The following is a 22035-nucleotide window of genomic DNA, read 5'->3' as shown; positions in this document are numbered from 1 at the left end:
AGTGTTATTTTTTTCATATTTTTCATATTTTTTCATGTTGGATTTTAAACCAGTCCTTTAGAACTCTACAAGACTCCTTGGAAATTCTGCTTAGACAGGGTACAAAATACAGAAGCAGATATCCTTGACCCACATCTGCCATGCTATTGAGAAGTTCATTTTATCTAATCTGGATATTTTTTCCCCGTATCCAGTTGGGGAAACTGTCATTTTTTATTTTTTTTTTTCCATCATCCAGTCACTTTCTCCTTACTTTAAACTCAACAGCAGGCTACATGAAGCTGATTTTTTTATGTCATTGAGTGTACTGACTAAGTGCTGGATAGAGAACCCAATCCTTTCTAGTATGTAGTTTCTGTACAGACTGTTAAATTGGTCATCAATCTTTCAGGTTTTTCTTCATTAAAACAGTACTGACATACTGACTCTCAGAAGTCAGCCCGAAATATAGTTAGGTGTTTCTAGGACACATTTTTTTTTTATTATTATTATTTTCTGAGTATTTTTGAAAATCTCTAATACTGTTTCTAGAAGGATTTTTTGCTCTGTGGAGATGATAGATAGAGAGATAAATAAATAAATAAATAAAATGTTTTATCTATAGCTAATGTTCTGATTTAAGGTGATTAGTAAGATTAATCTTCTATATGATTCTGTAGGTTTATATATCAGTTTCTGTGTTCTTGTAATTTCTGATTTTCAAGTTCGCAAACAGTAGTCTGTGCCTGAATATATCCAAACACTTAGCATTTCCCCAAAGCATATTAAGAAATAATTCTAGAAATCCTGGAATGTGACTTAGGGATATATTCTTTTTTTTTTTTTTTCTTGTTACTATCTGATGATCATTTACAAAGTTCTTCATTAAGATCACTGAAATGAGCTGTCGCTGTCTAGCATTTAGTATACGTTTTTATACAAGAGAAAGAGAATGCAGCACTTGCTCATAATGTTCTATTACTAGCTAGATTAAAAAAAAAAGTGGAAAAAAAAACAATAAATTATGTTTTTACTCAATTTGGGAATCATGAGATGACTTAATATCTGTGAAATGATTATGCAGATATTACATTCAGTGCTCAGAAACAAAACTAAAGCTTTTTTTTGTTTGTTTGTTTTGTTTTGTTTTTAAGTGCCATATATGTCTTCATCACATTTAAACTTTTGAATTTGCATGTAGATGTGATCATCAGGCTGGTTTGAGTTTGAGCACAAGTATCTCACATGCATAGTTATATTGCAGATGTTGAATATTTATCAGTACTTCACTTGGAAGTGCATGTTCCCAATTCTTCTAAGAGTTTTATTCACAGTCCTTTAACTTATATATTGTGGTGAGATGGCACACACCATTATTATTTTTTTTTTTTCCCTACCAAATAGTGAGAGAACTTAGCTGTCCCACGTGAAGAACATTTTGTAGAAAGGCAGAAAGCACAGGTGGCGGTGTAATTATTTTGTGTACCTACCTCTTACAATTCTGTATGCACCCATACAATCTCTAAACATCTTCAGAGGTAGGAGCTTCATTATCTTCATCATACAAATAGGCTAAGAAATGGAAAAGTGAATTGTCACACTTAGAGATGGTAATGATGCCACCAAATCTGGTATTCAGTGCTGTAAATAGAGTCGGGCTATCAGAGTTAAAGCAACAATGAAACCGAGAGAGCTGTCATCTTGGGAATAAAGGGATCCATCCTCACCAGAACTTCATAACCTTCAGTAAAATCTTTGTGAGTCTTCATTTCCTCTGGTGCTCAGCACAAACAGTGCATATACTAGCAGCAAAGCTTTCACCTCAACACACTAGCAGAAAGTATACACCAGCACCATACACTTGGGTAGAAAGTGTACTGCACTGTCAGAGTAGTCCTCAGTAGAGACACTCAGAAGATAAAAAGCCTTGGAGCCACCAAGGTTCTAGGCAAATAACCAAAAAATGAAAGCAGCAGCAAGTTCAAGAGAAATTGTTGCTTACTGATGTGTGAGAGAAAAAGAGTTAACTTTGCAGCTAAAACAAAGGAAGTACTTAAAATTCTCATCTTTGCTTTTGGGAGATTGACAAATATTTATAACTCTCTGGGGAGACAGGTTTGAACAGAAGACCAAACACTGACGGAAAGATTCCTCTGCTGAAAGCAAACTGGGGGAAAAGAAAAAAAAGAAAACAGGTTCTAAAAGATAGTTATCTCCAGAGTAAAAATACCAAGAAGACCAAAGCATAAAACTCAAATAGTCTTTTCTAAGAGTCTTATAGAAAAAGGATTCTGTCACAAATATAACTGGTTACACTATTATAGAGAAAAATATAGAAAGATAAAACAGAAATTTACTATAAGAAAATAAATTTATGCACGGATGGAACACCAGAAATCACTGGGAACACTAACAACATAGTGAAATAAAATCAGTAAAAAATCAATGCTTTAGTTTTAACACAATTAATAACATTGATACAGGTGCTATTCAATTTACAGAACATTAAAACTTGTACGAAGTGTTCAAATATTTTAATTTTAACATAACTAATAGTATCAATACAGGTACTATCCAATTTTTAGAGCATATAAGTTGTGTAAGGGATTCTTAGAAGCAGGTGTAATACTGTTTTCATGTATTAAAAAGGAATTATAGGTTTTACAGTATCTATTATTTCGATGCACTGCTCCAACTCCTTCATTATGTGCACATCACAAGAATAGAAACAGTATGTGTTTTGTTGTAATAATTATTAAACTAACATCTCATACTGACTGAGAAAGTAGTTGTTTGCTTAGTTCCCTACAACATCCAGCTGTGAACTTTTTATCTTACAATCTCTTAATAGCAGAGGTAGACCAACTAACATATAGCTCCTAAAGGAAATGGTGATACTAGGTGCTAATCTTCCAATTAAGATAAAAGAGATACCTAGATATCTATCTGAGTATTTGAGTGTACCCTCAGTAAGTCTGCAGATGATACCAAGCTGGGGGGAAGTGTCTATCTGCTGGAGGGTAGAAAGGCCCTGCAGAGGGACCTGGACAGGATGGGTCAATGGGCAGAGGCCAATGGCATGAGGTTCAACATAGCTAAGTGCCGGGTCCTGCATTTTGGTCAAAACAACCCTGTGCGATGCTACATGCTCGGAGCAGAGTGGCTGGAAATCTGTGCAGAGGAAAGGGATCTGAGGGTGTTGATTGATGCTCACCTGAACATGAGCTGGCAGTGTGCCCAGGTGGCCAAGAAGGCCAGTTGCATCCTGGCTTGTATCAGGAATAGTGTAGCCAGCAGGACCAGGTGATCAACCCCTTGTACTCAGCTCTGGTGAGGCTGCACCTTGAGTACTGTGTTCAGTTTTGAGCACCTCACTACAAGAAAGAAATCAAGGCCCTGGAAAGTGTTCAGAGAAGGGCTACAAAAATGATGAAGGGCCTGGAACACAAGTCCTGTGAGGAGCGGCTAAGGGCACGGGGGTTGTTTAGTCTGGAGAAGAGGAGGCTCAGGGGAGACCTTATTGCTCTCTACAACTACCTGAAAGGAAGGTGTGGACAGCTGGGGGTCAGCCTCTTCTTGCAAATAAGTAGCAGTAGGACAAGAGGGAATGGACTCAAGTTGCACCAGGGAAGGTTCAGGTTGGAAATTAGGAGACATTTCTTCTCAGAAAGAGTAGTCAGGCATTGGAATGGGTTGCCCAGGGAGGTGGTGGAGTCACTGTCCCTGGCGTTGTTCAGGGAAAGGTTGGTCACAGTAATTAGAGACGTAGTTTATTGGTTATATTGGTGGAAGGGGGGTGGTTGGACCAGATGATCTTGGACGTCTTTTCCAACCTTAATGATTCTATGATTCTATGATATGTGCTAGAAACTTGGTGCCATTTGTCTGGGCACTATTGCAAGATATATAAAAAATAAAAATAAAAATAAAAATAAAAATAAATAAAAATAAAAATAAAAATAAATAAAAATAAAAATAAAAATAAAAATAAAAATAAAAATAAAAATAAAAATAAAAATAAAAATAAAATAAAAATAAAAATAAAAATAAAAATAAAAATAAAATAAAAAGAGAGAGTTATTAACCATGAGAGGTGATAAAATTCCATGATACTTCTAATCAGGATTTATGTGTATGCATGTTAGTTATTAATAAAGCAGCTACTTGTTCAGGCTGTAAGAAAGTTTATGTTTAGTGGTATGAATATTCATTAAATGACTTTCTTGTTCTACCTGTGACATTAGAAAGTAATCATTTACTTCTTTGCAGTGCTGTATCTGTTTAGGATGAGAGCTAGCCCAAATAGCACAATGAAATTAAGTGTTCTTGATGATGCACGTCAAAATTTTTGTAGTACTCACCGTAATATCTAAACAGTGCTTTATGAATCTTCAGGCAGATAAGCAAGACAGCATGTAAATGCAATTTGATCTCACTCATACACTTGAGAAAGATATTGTAATATTTTTCTGGGGGAAGGGGATTTGTGAGTGATCTGATTCATTTTTGTAGTAGAAGAAAAGCACAATATAAAATAGCCTATAAAAAAAAAAAAACAATAAATTGAGAAAATATGACATTTCAGGAACATGCATGAGTATGTGTAGTTCAATTGCAGTGATTTTTCTCGGTGAGACTACTCATTTGCTTTAAGATAAGTTATGTCATAAAAATAAATAAATAAATAGATAAATAAAGCCATGGGCAGCCAATCAAGAAATAATTTTCTGAATGTGATTATTTGATACAGAATGCCTGGTTTTATGATAACCTGATCAATATTGCTTTTTCACAATTTCAACAGTTAGGCAGTCTCATTGGATCAATTTTACAGGATGATGCAAAACTGAAGTTGAAAGGTCTTATTTTAATGTGCAGTGTTTTTATCACATTATCTGAAATGTTTTGGAGCAGGTGCTTTTTGGACTCAAATGTACTATGTGAATGCTTTTCCTGTCTTTCGTACGATCAAATTAAATAATGAAAACAAAAGCAAGACAGTTCATTATGATATTTGAAAAATCTTCTCTAATTATATTTAGCTGTACCAATCTCTAATTATACCCTTTTTTCACTATAATGGAAAAGCCTGTTTTATGAGATTCTTTTCAAAATCATATTACTTAAATAATATGTATTAAAATGTTTGCTGTTGCATTCATTAAAAAGAAAGACAATGATATCTCTGAAAGCTTCTGTAGCTAATTCTAGGTACTCAGAAGAAATCACAGAATTTACACAGGTTACTTTTTGGTCATACATATGTTGTGCTTGTGTTTAGCATTGCTATAGTTTGCTGCTAGACATTGGATATACACTTTTTCCTTACCCAGAGTCATTAGAAAAATATTCTCCCAGTTTGCAGGTGATGTCTCCTGAGTTCTAGACCCATGATGATTTCTAATGTCCTGCATTAACTTTGAAACAGGACATAATAACTTGCATTTGATATTTGGATCAATTTTTGCTTTTCAGAGATTAATGTCAGAAATTTTCTAAGGAAATTTTATACACTTTTCTGGAAGTACAGAATTTGTACCTAAATTTGTGCATGAAATATGTTAAATATACTACCTGTGGTGGTCAAGAATTTTTTTATTTTTTATTTTTTTGATTTTTATTCAGAGACTTAATAGTGAGAAAGGTGGTTTCTGTAAGCTTATTTAAAACTGATAGAAACACCTAGGTGTGCTTTCTGTCAGTTGTTTGAGACTCCAGTAGGAGAGAAGACTGCAAAGCCATTTTTTTTTTTCTTTAGAAGACCTAAGCTATCATCAGTAGTTCATGCTATCCTACTTGCTATATGAGTGTCACAGGTGGAATTGATATGCATTTCATTTAGAAGAGAGAAGCAGCAATATGTTTTATTGATATTAAGTAGTGATTTATCAAAGCTTACATGACTTCAAGATTCAGTGATGACACTAGCTATTTACTGTATAGAGGAGAGGGTAAGTGAGATGCACAGGGGATACCCTCTTGTTGAGTCACAAGGTTCAGAGAGGACCTCCCTGCTATCTAACCTCCTACTTAGAAGATCCTAAGTGTGGCTGGATCCAATCCTAGTCCCATACTTGGCCAGCAGTTATGTCTAATGGATTATATGTGCACAATTAATCTCAGATATAATCTAAGTGAAGCTTACAAAATTAAGCAAGCTATTAGTCACTCACTGAAGATCTGCTGTGGCAAGGAATTTCTCAGCATTGAAGAGTGAGGGATCTATGCAGCAGGTGTAACCTCAAGAAGAGTCCCTACTCAAGAGGAGATCCTGCTGTGCAGCCCACTGCCATGCAGGAGACCTCAAAGGGCTCTTGGGCTGCTTACTATTTATGGGTAAAGTGATTGACTTATAGTGATATTTGAACGTCAACTGCAGATGTTAATTTCTTCCAAATTTGGCTTGAGTTGGGCATATACCAGCACGGTGAGTAGGTGGGTGCCTTGCTCAAATTAGCCCTTGGCTGTTATCCGTCTCCCCTGAATCCACGATGAGCCAGATGCAGCCATCACAACCAGGTGTATCCATTACAACCGCCACTGGACGTTGTCACTTGAGAAGGGCTACAGGAAATAAAGATCATTTCAGAGGCTAGGGGGAAGCACATTGTCATAATGAGCTGGTAAAGATGATCACAGTCAGCAACAGAGATGTGGGAATTTGCTGGGTACTTGCTGATAGTTTCTAAAAGCTTCAGACATTCTGGTGCAGGAGAAAATTCCCTCCGTGTTCAGGCAAGAACTTTGCAGAACTGTTCCTTCAGCCATGATTTCAGTGATACTGAAATTTATGCAAACCTAGTTACTAAATACAAAAATATTATGTTACATAGTAAACTTGAATATGTATCTTGGTAAATTTTGGCCTAATGGTTTACAAATTTGAAAACTCAAGAAAGAATGTTCTTTTGCTCTGTAGAAGCATAATGATTTTTGAAGCCCAAACGTAAAGAAAATGTTTTTGTTAAAGGTCTTGGTGGTTCTCTTCCAGGGTAGCTTGTTTGTGGTTTTCTAAAGGGAATTATGATGGTAAGGTGGGGTTATGGATATAAGAGTGTTTATGTTCCTGTTTATTACATCACCTCCATCAGGTTCTGTAATAATATGCAGGCTTAGATGTATCATTCTAAATATTAACCTTCCCCCCCCACCACTTTTTTTTTTTTTTTTTCAGAATCATTTTAAAACATCATGGTAAACAGTTCATTCAGACTTTTTTTTTTTACACCTTTTTTTTTTACTTTTTTTTTTTTCTTTTCTGGGAGTGCAGTACATAAAGCAAGAACACATACACATGTTAAGAAAAAATATATATACACTATATATTAGAAAGAAGTTTTCCTCATTTGCCAAGTGAGACAGATTACTCGAAATTCAAAAGCGACCAAACCCACTTTTTATAATCCCTAATACGTTTCAAGCTAAGGTAATACTCAGAGCAGATTATGTCATAGCAGTTATTTAAATAATATAACTTAGTATGGTTAATTAATTAATTAAAAGCAGAAGGATGTACAGATTGATTTTTACAGTCTTCCCAAAGTGCAATATACCAAAATGCTGTTGTGTAGTGTTAGAATAAGACTACATGCTATATATTAATCTAGCTGCAGAAATTTTCTCAGTTACTATAACATCTGACCTGCTCCCAAGTACTTCAAAAGAGTGCAAATAATAATCTTCCTGACTACCTCTCCATTCTACAGGGAAATTAGTTTGATCCCTTTTCTCTAAAAGAAATGAGTTTTGTATTTGGTTATATAATGGATGACAGTTTTTATTGCTAATAAATCCAAGGAGAAACAGTTGCATTGTTGAACTCAGACACAACCTTGGTACTCTCAGTCAACTGTGTTGCTTATGTGGAATAGTGTCTCTCAGATTCATATCTTTGTATTCTTCTTGTTTTTGATTCATTTGCATCTTGCTCATACAACTTACCATGTGCTAAGTATGTCTACAGTTGGCGCAGAGCTTCTTGTGCTTACACTGTTTTTCATGTCCTCAACACATGCAATGCTATGCTAAGCTTAGTCTCTCAGACTGTCTGTTTAAAGGCAGGAACTGGCTCTCTACAGCTGTTTTACTTCATTAATTTCATTAACAGAACAGTTTGTGATGACTTTGCAAATAAATAACTTTCATAACATGAAATCTTTCTATTCCTTTGCATATACATGTATTTTTACTTCATTTTTCGTAGCCCTTTCTGTTTCTCCTAGCCTTCCAGCCACCACATTGGTCTGCTTGAACATTACCTCAGTATGCATTTGGGCCCACAACTTCCAGCTACACAGAGTATCTAATTCTTTCTGTCCATGCTATTTCTTTATTCTACTGGAATTCAATCACTGCTGTGTTAACAAGGGATTTTTTTCATTTGTAGAAATTTATTTCATAAAAAATATAGTAAAATAAATACACCACCTCTCCAGTTGTTTTTTTTTTTTTTTTTTGGTAGAAAGTGCATTTTTAGTTTCATTTTTGATCAGCTAGATAAAAGTTGGTGAGAAAATTATATTGAAAGAAAAGTGAAAAAGAAATGCTTACGTGTACTCTACATAAAAGCAATTTAATATTTAGCAAGTAAATGCTCACAAATATTGGTGATGACATTTTTCATGTATAATTTAGAAGTACTCAGTCTGACTAGATTGTAATAAATTTCATTTTATGCTGCCTGTCACAGGTTTTGATGTCATTGTATTTTTTAGAGGTAACATTGGATTTCATGATTATTTAAAATGGCTGTGATGGGATTGCATGCGTTATCCTTGAGCTCAGGCTTTAAGACAGTTCCATTAAAAAACTTTTTTTTTTTTTTTAATATCTTATGCCAGATCAAAATCTCAGTTCAAATTACTGACAATATAATTTGTGGGGCAATTTGTTGACTAAATTGCAGCAAGAATTATAGCAAAGCTGAGTGAGTCCTGTTTTGTTCTGTGTTCAACATCTTGTGAATGAATCCCTACACCATTCGTGATTTACTGTTCCATGAGAAATATGAGCTGCTATTGCCAGACAAATGTGAAAGTATCATCTTTAAAGTACATCTCTGTCTTTCAGTCTTCCAGAAAGCCTGCTCGAGTTTGCTCAGTTCAGTTCACAATGGTTCACAATAGGTCTTTGAAAGCCATGTGGTGTTGTGAAAAATGCTTTGGAAGAACACAAATGTGATTTCTGAACAGATCAGAAAGAGCACTGCCTTGGATCACCAAGTGCTCTGTTCCTGCTTCAGAGGCAGACTTCTGTCATCCTAGGAAGCATGACTGGATATTGAGTTTTCTTTCACACAATAACTCAGAGTACAGACATTGTCAGCTATGAAAGCAGTACTTCCTATTAAATGCAGAACATGTTAAATCCTCGACTAGTCCCATTTCAGTTTCTGGCAGCAGCAGTATTTCATGTAGAAGAAGAAGTCTCAGTTCTAATGTTTTTAGGGTAGCAAAATAATCCTCAGAAAAACAGTGTTTGTAACATAGTGTATCTTTGTCTTTTTGAGAAGAAAACCTTGGAAGTGTTGGCTACCTTAGGCTTTAGAAATAATCAAACTTTTTTACTATTTATTTATTTATTTATTTTAATGTTACCATTTATATGTTGTAAGCCACGTATATATTACTAAGTGATTGTATGAAGGTGTAGCGTATTGGATTTCCAAATAACTCCATGCTTGTTAAAGGATATTTACCAGGCAGTAGTAATTATCAAACCTGGACACAGAATTGTGAGAAAGCTAGTTTTTAAGCAGTGTGTGTCCTCTACACAGAAAGCTCTTCTGTTTTCTTCTGGAATAGAAGTAAATTAGTTTCCCTCAGAAGAAAAATATACCTTTAACTTCCTTGTCTTTACACTTCCTCAGTACTATTTTGACTTCAGTGGTGAAAATCACACAAAGCCAAAAGAAAATCCATATCTTTTTTTTTTTTTTTTCTTTTTTCCTATGCCAGTTCTTCCCTATTAGTGGATCCCTAGGCATCTCCTCAGTATATGTGAGAGCAAGGGAACGTTTTAGTAAGTGGGCAAGAGAGATGAGGGAGTCCTCCCTCATATTCAGAAATATGGGGAATGAGGTCTAGAGTACACCCATTCCCTCCACAGCCAAGCCACCAGGAAAAGACTTCACCATCCGCCCATACAGGAACTTATTTTGTGTCCTCCATTCATGTAGGTTCAAAGGTTCTGCACATTGTATTATTGCCAGCATTTTGGATTCTCTCTGTAAGTCATAAATACTAGAAAGAGATGGTAAAGCATGTTGCCTTACTCTCCTATATTTTTCTTCTTTCATCCAGGATTTCCATAGTTACAAGGCATGTGTTCATAGGGCAGAAAGATTTGAAAACAAAACCAAACCAAATGGGAAGTTACTCTATTAGTAATACCCATTGATACTATTACAGTCACCTTTCACAGTCATACAAGTGTTATGAATGTTTTGAACTTGTTCTTCTGACCAATATAAATGAATGCTGCATTAGATGCAGAAAAACTGTACATAGTTTGTACCAGCAACATGAATGTAATGCTTAATAATAATGAATTTCAAGGGAAGATATCCCTTCAATTACATCTCCAGTGCCCACTGTCTCTTCTGACATCTATTTTTTCTCATTCTCTACAACAATAGCACTTTTGTTGTTTCTTGTTCATGATTATTTTTGCTGTTTATTGAAATGCTGCATTAACATCCAAATTATAACACCTGTATGGGCACACTCTTATGTCAGGCACCATAATAAACAGTTGGAACATAGCCTCTACTTTTACTAATGGACTGTTAATTCACAGCAACAAGAGTGTGTTTTATGTCCTAACCCAAAGACCTTTGTCAAAACAAGAAAGTATAAAATTTCAATTCCCTTATTCCTTGTTTCCTTCTTTTAAGGGACCAAACTGTAGGCATTCTTGGACAATTTGTCAAGATCTCTCTGCAAGGCCTCTTTGCCCTCGAGGGAGTGAACAACTCCTAATTTAGTATCATCTGCAAACTTACTTAGTGTCCTGGTTTCACCTAGGATAGAGTTAATTTCCCTCATAGTAGCTGGTAGGGTGCTATGTTTTGGATTAGGATGAGAAGAGTGTTGATAACACACTGATGTTTTAATTGGTGCAGAGCAGTGCTTACACTAAGCCAAGGACTTTCCAGCTAGGCTGGGCATCGGTCAGTGGGTGGTGAGCAATTGCATTGTGCATCACTTGTTTCGTACACAGTAGTATTAGTAGTACTAGTATCACTATTATTCTTCTTATTGTTATTATTATTATTACCATCATCATCATCATGTCTTAATAAACTCTCTTTATCTCAACCCACAGGCTTCACTTTCCCGTTTCTCTCCCCCATCCCAGAGAGGGAGGGGGGAGGGTGAGCGAACGGCTGTGTGGTGCTTAGCTGCTGGCCGGGTTAAACCACAACACTTAGTATGAATTCAAGTCCTGCATCCAGATCATTTATAAAAATATTAGGCAGAACTGGCCCTAAAATGAAGCCCTGGGGGAACCCCACTATTGACTGGCCACCAGCTTGATATAACTGCATTTGCTATATGCCTTTGAGTCCAACCCATCAGCGAATTGTTAACCCATCATATTATGTATTTTTCTAACTGTATGCTGGGCATTTTGTTCAGAAGGATGCTGTGAGAAGTAGTATTCTAAGCTCTGCTGAAATCCTAAATGGTTGTTACTTATATTGTCCATAATATTATTCATATATTACTTACTACATTATTATTATTACTTATTATATTACAATATTACTTATATGATGTTTATATATTATTTATTACTTATATATACTATTCAGATAGTAAATATTTTATTTCTATTTATATATTTATATTTATTATTATTTATATAATATATAGAGAGAGTATGTGGTATATATATACTATATACTACTTAGTATTATTTATATATAACATTTTACTATTACTCTCATGTGAAAACAAATTTTAAACAAAGCTGATGGTATATCCACTCCAGTTCCATTGTCAGGTCCTTAAATTTTGCAGCTGTGACATTAATGCAGTTAGTATCATTTATGTTTGTCAGCTTGGATTGCAGAGTATGTAGGCTGCATTAAAAACCATTCAGTAAAATTATAGCATAGTGGAAACAACATATCTGAAAGCCTTGTAACATCAGTAACAGTAATCGTCACAATCACAAGCTGAGTTCATCTCACTGTCTTAAGCAGTATTATCATTCCAGTAGGTTTTACACATCTAGTGTAACATGCTTAAAGCAAAGGCAGTCATCATAGTACTGCTGTTGTTCTTCCCCCTTCATTTTTAAAATGAAAGGAAGGAGAAGGAAAAAAAAAAAAAAAAAAAACAAAAAAAAACACAGATACATTAAAATATGGACTAGACAGAGCAATCGTGTTTTCCTAATCCTTATTCTTGGCAAGCCCCCAATTTAACCGTGATTTAATGTAATCTAAATCCTAACCCTGTCTGGAAACTAGACCTCAAATTAGAAATCGTAATCATGAAAATTCATATTGCTCCCCTTTGCCGTGCACTTGCCTTTTATTCAGCAGTGCAAAATACATAGTTTCATTCTTATGACATTTACATATGGAAATATATGGGAGGCTGTATCCTCTCTGTTTCAGATGTTTAGTGTTTCTTTCACTAAATATGTGATAGCGTGCACTTAAAACACTTCACATCCTCTGCCTTTGGTTCATTACCATAAATCTGGGTGAATCCTCTCCATATGTTAAAGAGGGGACATTTGGCAGGGATTCTTGGATTCCCTGCATTTCTTTAGGACATGACCTCTTCTATTTCCCTTTCCATTCCCACTAAGAATAACAAATATCCAGAAATTCAGTCATGGACAAATTTGGGCACATGATGTTCAGATGATATGCTGTGCCATGACAATTAGCTATGACAATGCCCAAGTACAGAAGTGAGAATAACTCTATTTTGAGGCTTGCTTTTCTTATATAAGTGAGAATTCTCCAACTGCTGATTCTTGCCAGCAGGTATTTTCATGTGAGTGGGACAGGTCATGTTGGAAAGAACTTGCTGTGCACAGCTTTAATTTAGCAGATTTTAAGAACTTAAGAAAGTACAAATTCCTTTTCCATTTTCACGTCATTATGAAAATATCTAATTTCAAAGACTCAATGTACTAATTTGTTAAAACAGAGAACTTATTTAAGGCTGAATTCTAAAAACAATGAACGCTTACTGTCTTAATGCAATGTGAAATTGCTGCTTCAACATTCATACAAATGATAGTTCAGGCTAAGTGGCTTTATGTTTTGTTATAAAGACATTACTTTGCAATTTGCAGAGTAATTGCATAGAGCTTCTAAACAAATTTGTTTTCTTTTGCATCAAAAATGCTTCATGCGTCTTGAAGATATTTTAAAATGTATTTTTAAATGTATGTTTTATAATGAGATTGTATGGACTGCTAGTTTCTTGTTGAATATTTAGTGACTGACTCTGATCATCTAATCAGTCCCTAATTCGTTTTCCTTTGTGGTATAATTGCTTGAAATGTAAGATAAATCACAGCAGCTACCTTATATTCTTAATATGTATTTTCTTACAACGCAGCCATTTCCCACTTTTACTGACCTACAGCACCACTAAATAAAAATATCCATCTGTACGTAACAGCTTTGAACAAAGAACCCTGGGAAAAGAATTAATTGTCTGTTCATGATTAGTTTTTTGGCAAAATTTACTTTGTAAAATATTTCAGTAGGAATAATGTTTATTAATTGACACTTTTCTTATTCTTCATATCTTTTCAAACTAACTTAGTCTTTTATGTATAAACAGCTGTTTTTATTTTTTCATTTATTTTATTTTATTTTATTTTATTTTATTTTATTTTATTTTATTTTATTTTATTTTATTTTATTTTATTTTATTTTATTTTATTTTATTTTATTTTATTTTATTTTATTTTATTTTATTTTCATTTGCATAGTTCTTTATTAGTAGAGCAGAATACCAGCTTTGCTGCAAAGTGTTGGTTTTCATCTTTCCCCCACTCCCTTTGATTTTACTGTTTTCAATCCCACTTTCAGTTCAGTTGCAGGAAGAATGATTTTGAATAATATGGTCATGATGTCAAAACAGTGCAAATTATATGCTGTTGCCATCTGGAATAGTGAAAATAAAAGCTTTATTTACACTGTTCTTTGAAATAATAAACTTCATTGCAGCAGTTTATCTTCAGTATCTATAATGTATTCTGGGAATACTCCATGTGTCTTTTTATTCCATGAGCTACAGAATGACTAAAATTTGCCAGTGGCAAAGCCATCAGTAAATCTTGAAATAGATTAAACAGATTTTTTTTTTTTTTTCTGAATAGATCGTAGAACCTCCCCCCATTTCCACAAAGAGAATAATTGTTTCACATAGGACAGTGTATTTTAAAAGGCACAGTGAAATACTTTGAGTATGCATCTTAGCTAAATTACATAGATTAAACTAGACAAATTACACAGATTAAATTACAGGTTAATATGTCTATTCTGGAACACAGGTGTGTCTGTGATGTAAATTGTTTATGTGGAAGAAAATACTTAACACCAGTATTACCCAGTTTTCATGTCAACTATCTTGGGCCCAGGTGCTGTTATCTTGCCCTTATACTCCATAATCCGCAATCAATGTCAGCACAATTTTCTTCGGGTACTTCACTTGTACACTTCATACCTGTAATAAAGCAATATTATCTTAGTGTTCTGTATCTAAGAAAATTATTCACAGCATTCTGTCTTATTAAATCACAATACTGATTGTCAAACAGATTCAGCAAGGTAGCTGCAGAAAATTTAGGACTTTAAGATCCTATCTGCCAAAGCTGCCACTTTTCTTGTTTCCAGTAGAGCACAAAAATGATCTGAAAGCAGTTATTTACAGGAAAAGTAGTCAAAATTTAAAGAAGGTGTCATAAATGCTGGATTAAGGTAACAGTTTCTCTTCCTTTAGCTGTGTGGGTAGATTTATCGTGAAGAGTCAAATGTAATATAGTAGATTTGGATGAAGTCCTCTTCTTACTTTGGATCCTGCTTTTGTATATACGTAGACTTTACAGCATACAGACATAGCTTTGGAATTTGCTAAAATCTTATGGAAGAGTTGTATCATTTGATAAAGAGAGATTGCAATAACATGTTTTCCCTTCGAGATGAGACAAAACAATTATAGTTTAGAGCAGAACAGAGCTTGTGATATATAGTTGAGCCACAATTATGTTCAGAGTTTTTGTTGTTTGTTTGTGGAAACTTAGAGTTGAATATAGCTTCTTTTTGTTAGAGCATAATTTAACTTGAAATGGAGGTATTTTCAAAATTACATTCCATCAAAATTAGTGTTTACACAAAAGCTGAGTTTAGTTTAATGTAGGAATCTCAAGGAGACTGTTTACAGATGAGCGGTGTTGAACAGACTAAATACATAAAGAAAAAGTTTAGAAATATTTTCTAAGAACTGTGATCTAAAACAAGGCAAGTAGTTTTGTATCATCCTCTCTTAAGGGTTCATGTGATAACTATCTTGTGTTGTTCTCATCATAGATTCAGTGAAAATTATTTTTTTTGTACAGGCCTTCCAACAACTGGAAATCATACTAGCACAATAGTAAAGGCATTCTCTTAACACCAGTAATGGAATGCATTGTTTCATAGTGACTCAAACTGTTAACACACCTAACAAATTCAAAGAATGTGCTCTATTTCTAAATTTCTTGCATATGCCATCCTAAACAAGATACGTATTACATGTATGACTCACCATGCACGAGGACAGAGAAATCTGCCCTTTAATGGCCTATCAAACTGACAGTACCAAATGGCTTTGAGAAGGTCAAGTGTGATATAAATTGTTGATGAAATGGAAGTTCACTAGAACTGAATATTAATATGAAATATTGGCATATAGCATGGTTTCAAGCCTAATGAACGTACTAATAAGTAGTAAAAATATTTATCTTTTCACCTTATGTACAAGTTTAGAACTACCAGTGTATCAAAAATTTGTAATAGCTATTTTTCTCTTACAGTGACTGAGACTGTTCACTAATATGATGCGCAGCTGTGTTGTACAGTGTTTGATGATTTGTCAAACTTGCTATCATCAAAATGTAAAGACAATTTTGTACAAATCACTAATAAACTTAGGGGAAAAAAAGCAATTATCATCTTAAAAACTAAAACCACTGTGATATGCACTCCAATTAGAAATTTCATTATTTCCCCAGCCCATTTTTAGTTGAATGTTGGGTTTTATTGCCAAATACCTGAAAGCCAGATTGGAAACAAGCCACAACTGTCAAAAATATAACAGTTCTGGCTATTTGAATCCGTTACATTGTGATGTTTCTCATGAAAATTTAATGAAGACCATTCATTCAAAGAGATTCTATGCATACAGGGAATGGATGGAATTTAATTACCCTTATTAAAAATAAGAAAGGAAAGCTCTTTACTACTCCATCCTATTAGTATTCAAGATAAATTATCTTTGTCGTACAGTTGCGTATCCCCAAAAGTAACTCCGGAGTTTTCAATATAAGAAAGGAAGAAGGGAAGGGAAGGGAAGGGAAGGGGGAAGGGAAGGGAAGGGAAGGGAAGGGAAGGGAAGGGAAGGGAAGGGAAGGGAAGGGAAGGGAAGGGAAGGGAAGGGAAGGGAAGGGAAGGGAAGGGAAGGGAAGGGAAGGGAAGGGAAGGGAAGGGAAGGGAAGGGAAGGGAAGGGAAGGGAAGGGAAGGGAAGGGAAGGGAAGGGAAGGGAAGGGAAGGGAAGGGAAGGGAAGGGAAGGGAAGGGAAGGGAAGGGAAGGGAAGGGAAGGGAAGGGAAGGGAAGGGAAGGGAAGGGAAGGGAAGGGAAGGGAAGGGAAGGGAAGGGAAGGGAAGGGAAGGGAAGGGAAGGGAAGGGAAGGGAAGGGAAGGGAAGGGAAGGGAAGGGAAGGGAAGGGAAGGGAAGGGAAGGGAAGGGAAGGGAAGGGAAGGGAAGGGAAGGGAAGGGAAGGGAAGGGAAGGGAAGGGAAGGGAAGGGAAGGGAAGGGAAGGGAAGGGAAGGGAAGGGAAGGGAAGGGAAGGGAAGGGAAGGGAAGGGAAGGGAAGGGAAGGGAAGGGAAGGGAAGGGAAGGGAAGGGAAGGGAAGGGAAGGGAAGGGAAGGGAAGGGAAGGGAAGGGAAGGGAAGAAAGGCTATGGGGAGACCTCATTGCAGCCTTTCAGTACTTAAAGGGGGCTTATAAAAAAGATGGAGAGCAACTTTTTCCTCAGGCAGGAGGATAGGACTAGGGGGAACGTTTTTAAACTGAAAGAGGGCAGATTTAGATTAGATGTTAGCAGGAAATTTGTCACACAGAGGGTAGTGAGGCACTGGAACAGGCTGCCGAGAGAAGTTGTGGATGCCCCATCACAGGAGGTGTTCAAGAAGAGGTTGGACAAGGCCCTGGGCAACCTGATCTAGTGGGTGGCATCCCTACCCATGACAGGGGGGTTGGAACTTGAAGGGTCCACTTTTAAGATGATCTTTAAGGTCCTTTCCAACCCTTACCATTCTATGATTCTATGATACTTGTGTAATTCCAACATCTAGAGTTTCTCAGTGTTTTGAAAACTTGCAGTGCATTCATCCTTACAGTACTTCCCTTTAGCAGTAAACTGTGGTCCATCTTACAGGTAGACAACTGAAGTACAGAGATATCAAATGTTAAGACCAACAGCACATAGGTAATCTGTGAAAAAAGCTAGAATTTTAACTTGAGTCTCCTAAGTCCACGGCCATATCGTACACTGCGTGATCACACTTGCTTAATACTTGTCTTATGTAAAGAAGATTGTTTTTTCCTGTTGTTGAGAGGCATACTAATTCAATATTTCACATAAAACAGTAAGGATGCTGGTAAGATAGCAATATCAGTGTTAGAATGTCCCACAGTGGAAATCTAATGATCATGAGCTGCATAAAGTATCTAAGCCAAATTAATACCTTTTATGTAAAGTAGCCACTTTTTTTATGAACTTTCTGTTCTGTGTCAGCATTTTGGTCACTGTAAGTTACCAAAAACACTGCTTGAGTACCTTTTTTTGCATCAGTTCCTTGTGTATAGCCAGTTATGGTTAGCTTACACATTAGCCAGGCTGGTGATGGGCCTCTCCTAAATTACTGAATAAGAGATCCTTTAAATGATCCATTTCTTTTGCAGAGGATCAAATTCCCCGAGGCTTCCCCACCATTGATATGGGTCCACAGCTGAAGGTAGTTGAACGGACTCGTACTGCAACCATGTTATGTGCAGCAAGTGGCAATCCTGATCCTGAAATAACTTGGTTCAAAGATTTCTTACCTGTTGACACAAGCAACAACAATGGCCGCATCAAGCAGTTACGATCAGGTAAGGTCTTGTTACTGTTTCCACTAACGCCCAGAGTTGTTCTTTCTCACCTTTTCTTTCCTTTCTCTTCCTTTTTATTTTTTATTTTTTATTTTTTATAGGTAATAATTTCTCTTCCTCTTCTCTTTTCTGTGTTACTGAGTGTGTTGTCCATGTCTGTGATGTTGTCATAGCCTTTTCTAGAGTCTATCTCTATGTGTTTGCAGCTTCTGTTTACTCCACATTGCTCACTGCTGTGACTGTACTTTTTGATAATTCTTTTTACTGCTTTTTGCAGTACTTGATGGATCCATTTTCTCCTCTTTCTTTCTTCTTTCCTTTTTATTTTTTTAACAAATTTATTTCAACATTGGACTTCATTCAGAAATTGCAAGGAGTACCAATGGTTATATTCATCAAAATCAAAACCTGCATTAGACACTTCAATTAAAATTTAAAATGTGTTTTGTGCTCTTTTCCACATTTGACTCCAACAAAGATTAGCCAGTTTGAACACATCTTCTTTCCTCTCACAAATACATAAAACACAGTACTTTTTCCCATGCACAATTATACCTTAAAAAAAAAAAGAAAAAAAAAAAGAAAAAAAAAAGAAAAAGAAATTATTGAGTAATCTGTGGATTGAAGTTTTTTGTTTTGTTTTGTTTTGTTTTGTTTTGTTTTGTTTTGTTTTGTTTTTTACTGGCTGAGCATTTTTCCAACACATTTAGCCACAGTAGTGTGCGCCCACACTAAAGCTTTACGAATACTATATTTTCTGGATCTACAGAAGTCTGCTTTTGGTGTAGAATCCAGCTTTTGCTATTTTCTCTCTCTTTGCCCCTTGTACCTACCTAGTAGTCTTTTCACTCTTCTCCTGCCCTAGCATATTCTTCTGTTCTCTTTAAATTAAAAACAACAACAAAAAAAAAAGCCTCTAAATTTATAAAGTTCAAAGCTTATCCCTAAATAACATAATTGGGATATGATAAGCTGTTTTCTTTGGCAATTTTAGTAGATATCGTTATAGAATCTAAGTTGTTTAATCACGTGTCTTCCCAGAATTCTCAGCTTTTGACCTGTCCTGTGATGTTAAATCGTCTTGTTAACTGACTCTTTGCTTGTTGTCAGCAGAACTGTGTAAATTAGCCTTCTGTTAATGTAAACTAAGAATTACTTTTTCACGTGACATAGATGATTTAGTGTATAAAGCTTTAACTGAAAACTTTGTACCAAATTATAAGGAATATAATAATATTTTTATGCTGTCTTTCTTCTCTCCGTATTTAAATCTCCAGAATCTATTGGTAAGTGCTTAGTTCTGAAGCGCACTTCACCCCCACTAATTTCCATATTCAGAATATATTATTATTATTATTATTATTATTATTATTATTATTATTATTATTATTATATGATTAATATTATTATTCTTAAAATGCATGGCATGCATTTTACTAACAGTCAGTGTAGTCACCAGGTCCCTATAGTGGCGCACACGCACACTTCCACAGAAATGTTGTCTTACCAGTTATAGCAACACCTAGAAGAAACAGTACACATGTATCACATAGCTGTAGAACAGTAAATGCCATAATCCAGACTAAACAAAAGTGTTTGTTTTGCAATAGCCTTCAGTGTGTCCTCTTTTTTTTTTATATATATATAGACTTTATATATATATATATTTAAATAGAATATCCAATATTTTCCTTAATTATGTCATAAGTACAGTATTGTAAATTTTACTTTAGGTATTTGAGGCATATTCAATATATATCTAACCCTTTTTATCTAACCCAAACATCTAAGAACTCAGAGACTACTCTGAGAATGGCAATGAAGCCAATTGTAGCCTTTGCCCTTTGTGGTACAATGCACCTTGCTTTTATAACCTGATAATAGTATCTAATATATTCCTGTTTTAACAGTATAGTAATTCAAGTTTCTCTTAAGACCTTATTTAATTCTGTAAATCTAATTTGATTCTTCTTCCAAAGCCCTAGCCTCCTTCTTCTCTTACTAATGCTTCTTCTTTCTAATCTTATTTGCATTCATATTATCCACCCAGGTGGTACACCAATAAGAGGTAAGAGTGCTGAACTAACATTCACAGAATGATCTTACTCATTCTTTCTGTCCTTCCATCCTTCTCATCTTTGTCTTGTTTTTTTTTCTTTTTTTTTTTTTAAAAAAAAAAAAAAAAGAAAAAAAACCAGAACTGTTCATCATCTTATTTATTTTTTCCTTTGTCCTGTTTGGTTAAGATCAGTGACTCTCATATTGTGACCTTTCTTTCTGCGCACTCCCCTATCCTTTCCCTTTTTGGTTTGTTCATAAAAAAAAAAAAAAAAAAAAAAAAATGATGGTTCGATTTGTGATATGCTTCAAAGAAAGCATATCCAAGTCTTCTGGCCATAGCCCAGTCACAGCGTACCATTTGTCCCTCTTTTTTCTTTTTCTTCTTCTTCTTCTTCTTCTTCTTTTTCTTCTTCTTCTTTTTCTTCTTTTTTTTTCTTGTTTTTCCTTCCTTTTTTTTCTTTTTTTTTGTCCTCCTGGAGCAAAAAAAAGATCATTTTTTTTCTTCCTTAGCTGTTCTTGTCCTGGACCAAAGCCAAGATGGTCTGGAGAACAGTAGCAGACATGCAGAAGACAACATGGACTATCTTCTTTTTGTATTATCTTTCACAAAAGGTTTTGTTTTTGTTCTTTTCCAATCCTTTTTTCTTTTAAATTTGTAAAGTTTAATATAATGTCCCCCCCTAAAAATCTAAAGAAATGTGTTTTTTTTTTTTTTTTCTCCCTTTACTGCTTTTTATTATTTCTTGGAGTTATCTCATCTCTGGATTTTTGGATCTTCTAATCTACAGACTTTGGAAATGAAAGGTTAATAATTTATTCTTGGTGGTATGTGTTATTGTTTGTTTTTTTGATACTCTAACAAAGGTGTTTACTTCTTTTGTAATTCTTGTTTTGTATTTTTCTTGGGTTTTGTGACACCACACTGCTAATCCCGCTTGTGGATTTTGATGGGTGTCTTGGGGGGGGGCCCTCTTATGGTCCTCAGCAGTGGTTGGTTGGTTCTTCCTTGTTGGCATAGACCATGTTTTTTAACTTTTTTGTCTTCTAATTCAACTGCTCTTTGTTTTTCAGCAAACGTACTTTAAGATTGTAAGTTGCGGAAAACTGTCTTTCTTTTCTTCCAATCTGCATGTCTTGAGGGAGTTTTGTTTCTTTAAAATAATATTTTGATAATTATGATTGACTAATGCAGTTTCTTTTTTTTTCACTTCAAGCAGCCTTTTTGTTCTTGCTGCACATTTTTGGCTTTCTTCAGCAGAAGATTTCTTGAAGTCTGTCCTGTCTTTTTTACGAGTACCACCTTTTGTGCTACTTTTGTCACTGGATCGGAACAATGACATAAAAATCAAAAGTTTGTAATGACCCAACTACTTAATCTCTTTTGTTTTGTTTAAAAGCCATTCTTCCTTGAAGCAGTCTCACCCATCTTCATTTTAATGGTTTAGGAAAGAGTATTGTTAGAGAGTTGTTGTTTTTTTTTTTTTTTTTTTTTTTGCCAAATGCAAATTGTTTTCCTGTGCTAGCACTGATGATGTGAAAAAAATAATCTCTTTGTTTTTTTCATTGCATCATTTTCTGTCTGTGCATCTTAGCAAGAAAA

At 35.1% G+C, this 22035-nt stretch overlaps 1 protein-coding gene across 37 annotated transcripts in view; it reads left to right on the top strand.

The window, feature by feature from the left end:
• Positions 1-22035, top strand: part of PTPRD (protein tyrosine phosphatase receptor type D) — a 1327869-nt gene that overhangs the window by 1228835 nt on the left and 76999 nt on the right. For 29 of the 37 annotated variants that reach the window (XM_066988380.1, XM_066988378.1, XM_066988352.1 and 26 more), the window contains 2 exons: positions 18186-18374; positions 20425-20442. In XM_066988380.1, coding sequence (XP_066844481.1) covers positions 18186-18374; positions 20425-20442 — 207 coding nt within the window. The remainder of the gene's footprint in view (positions 1-18185; positions 18375-20424; positions 20443-22035) is intronic. The other 8 variants (XM_066988381.1, XM_066988368.1, XM_066988382.1 and 5 more) reach the window with 1 other exon arrangement.

Source organism: Anser cygnoides, chromosome Z (assembly GCF_040182565.1).
Source record: "Anser cygnoides isolate HZ-2024a breed goose chromosome Z, Taihu_goose_T2T_genome, whole genome shotgun sequence".
NCBI classification, from domain to species: Eukaryota; Metazoa; Chordata; class Aves; order Anseriformes; family Anatidae; genus Anser; species Anser cygnoides.
The sequence above is the reverse complement of the archived record's forward strand: the minus strand, read 5'-3'. Positions and strand labels throughout refer to the sequence as shown.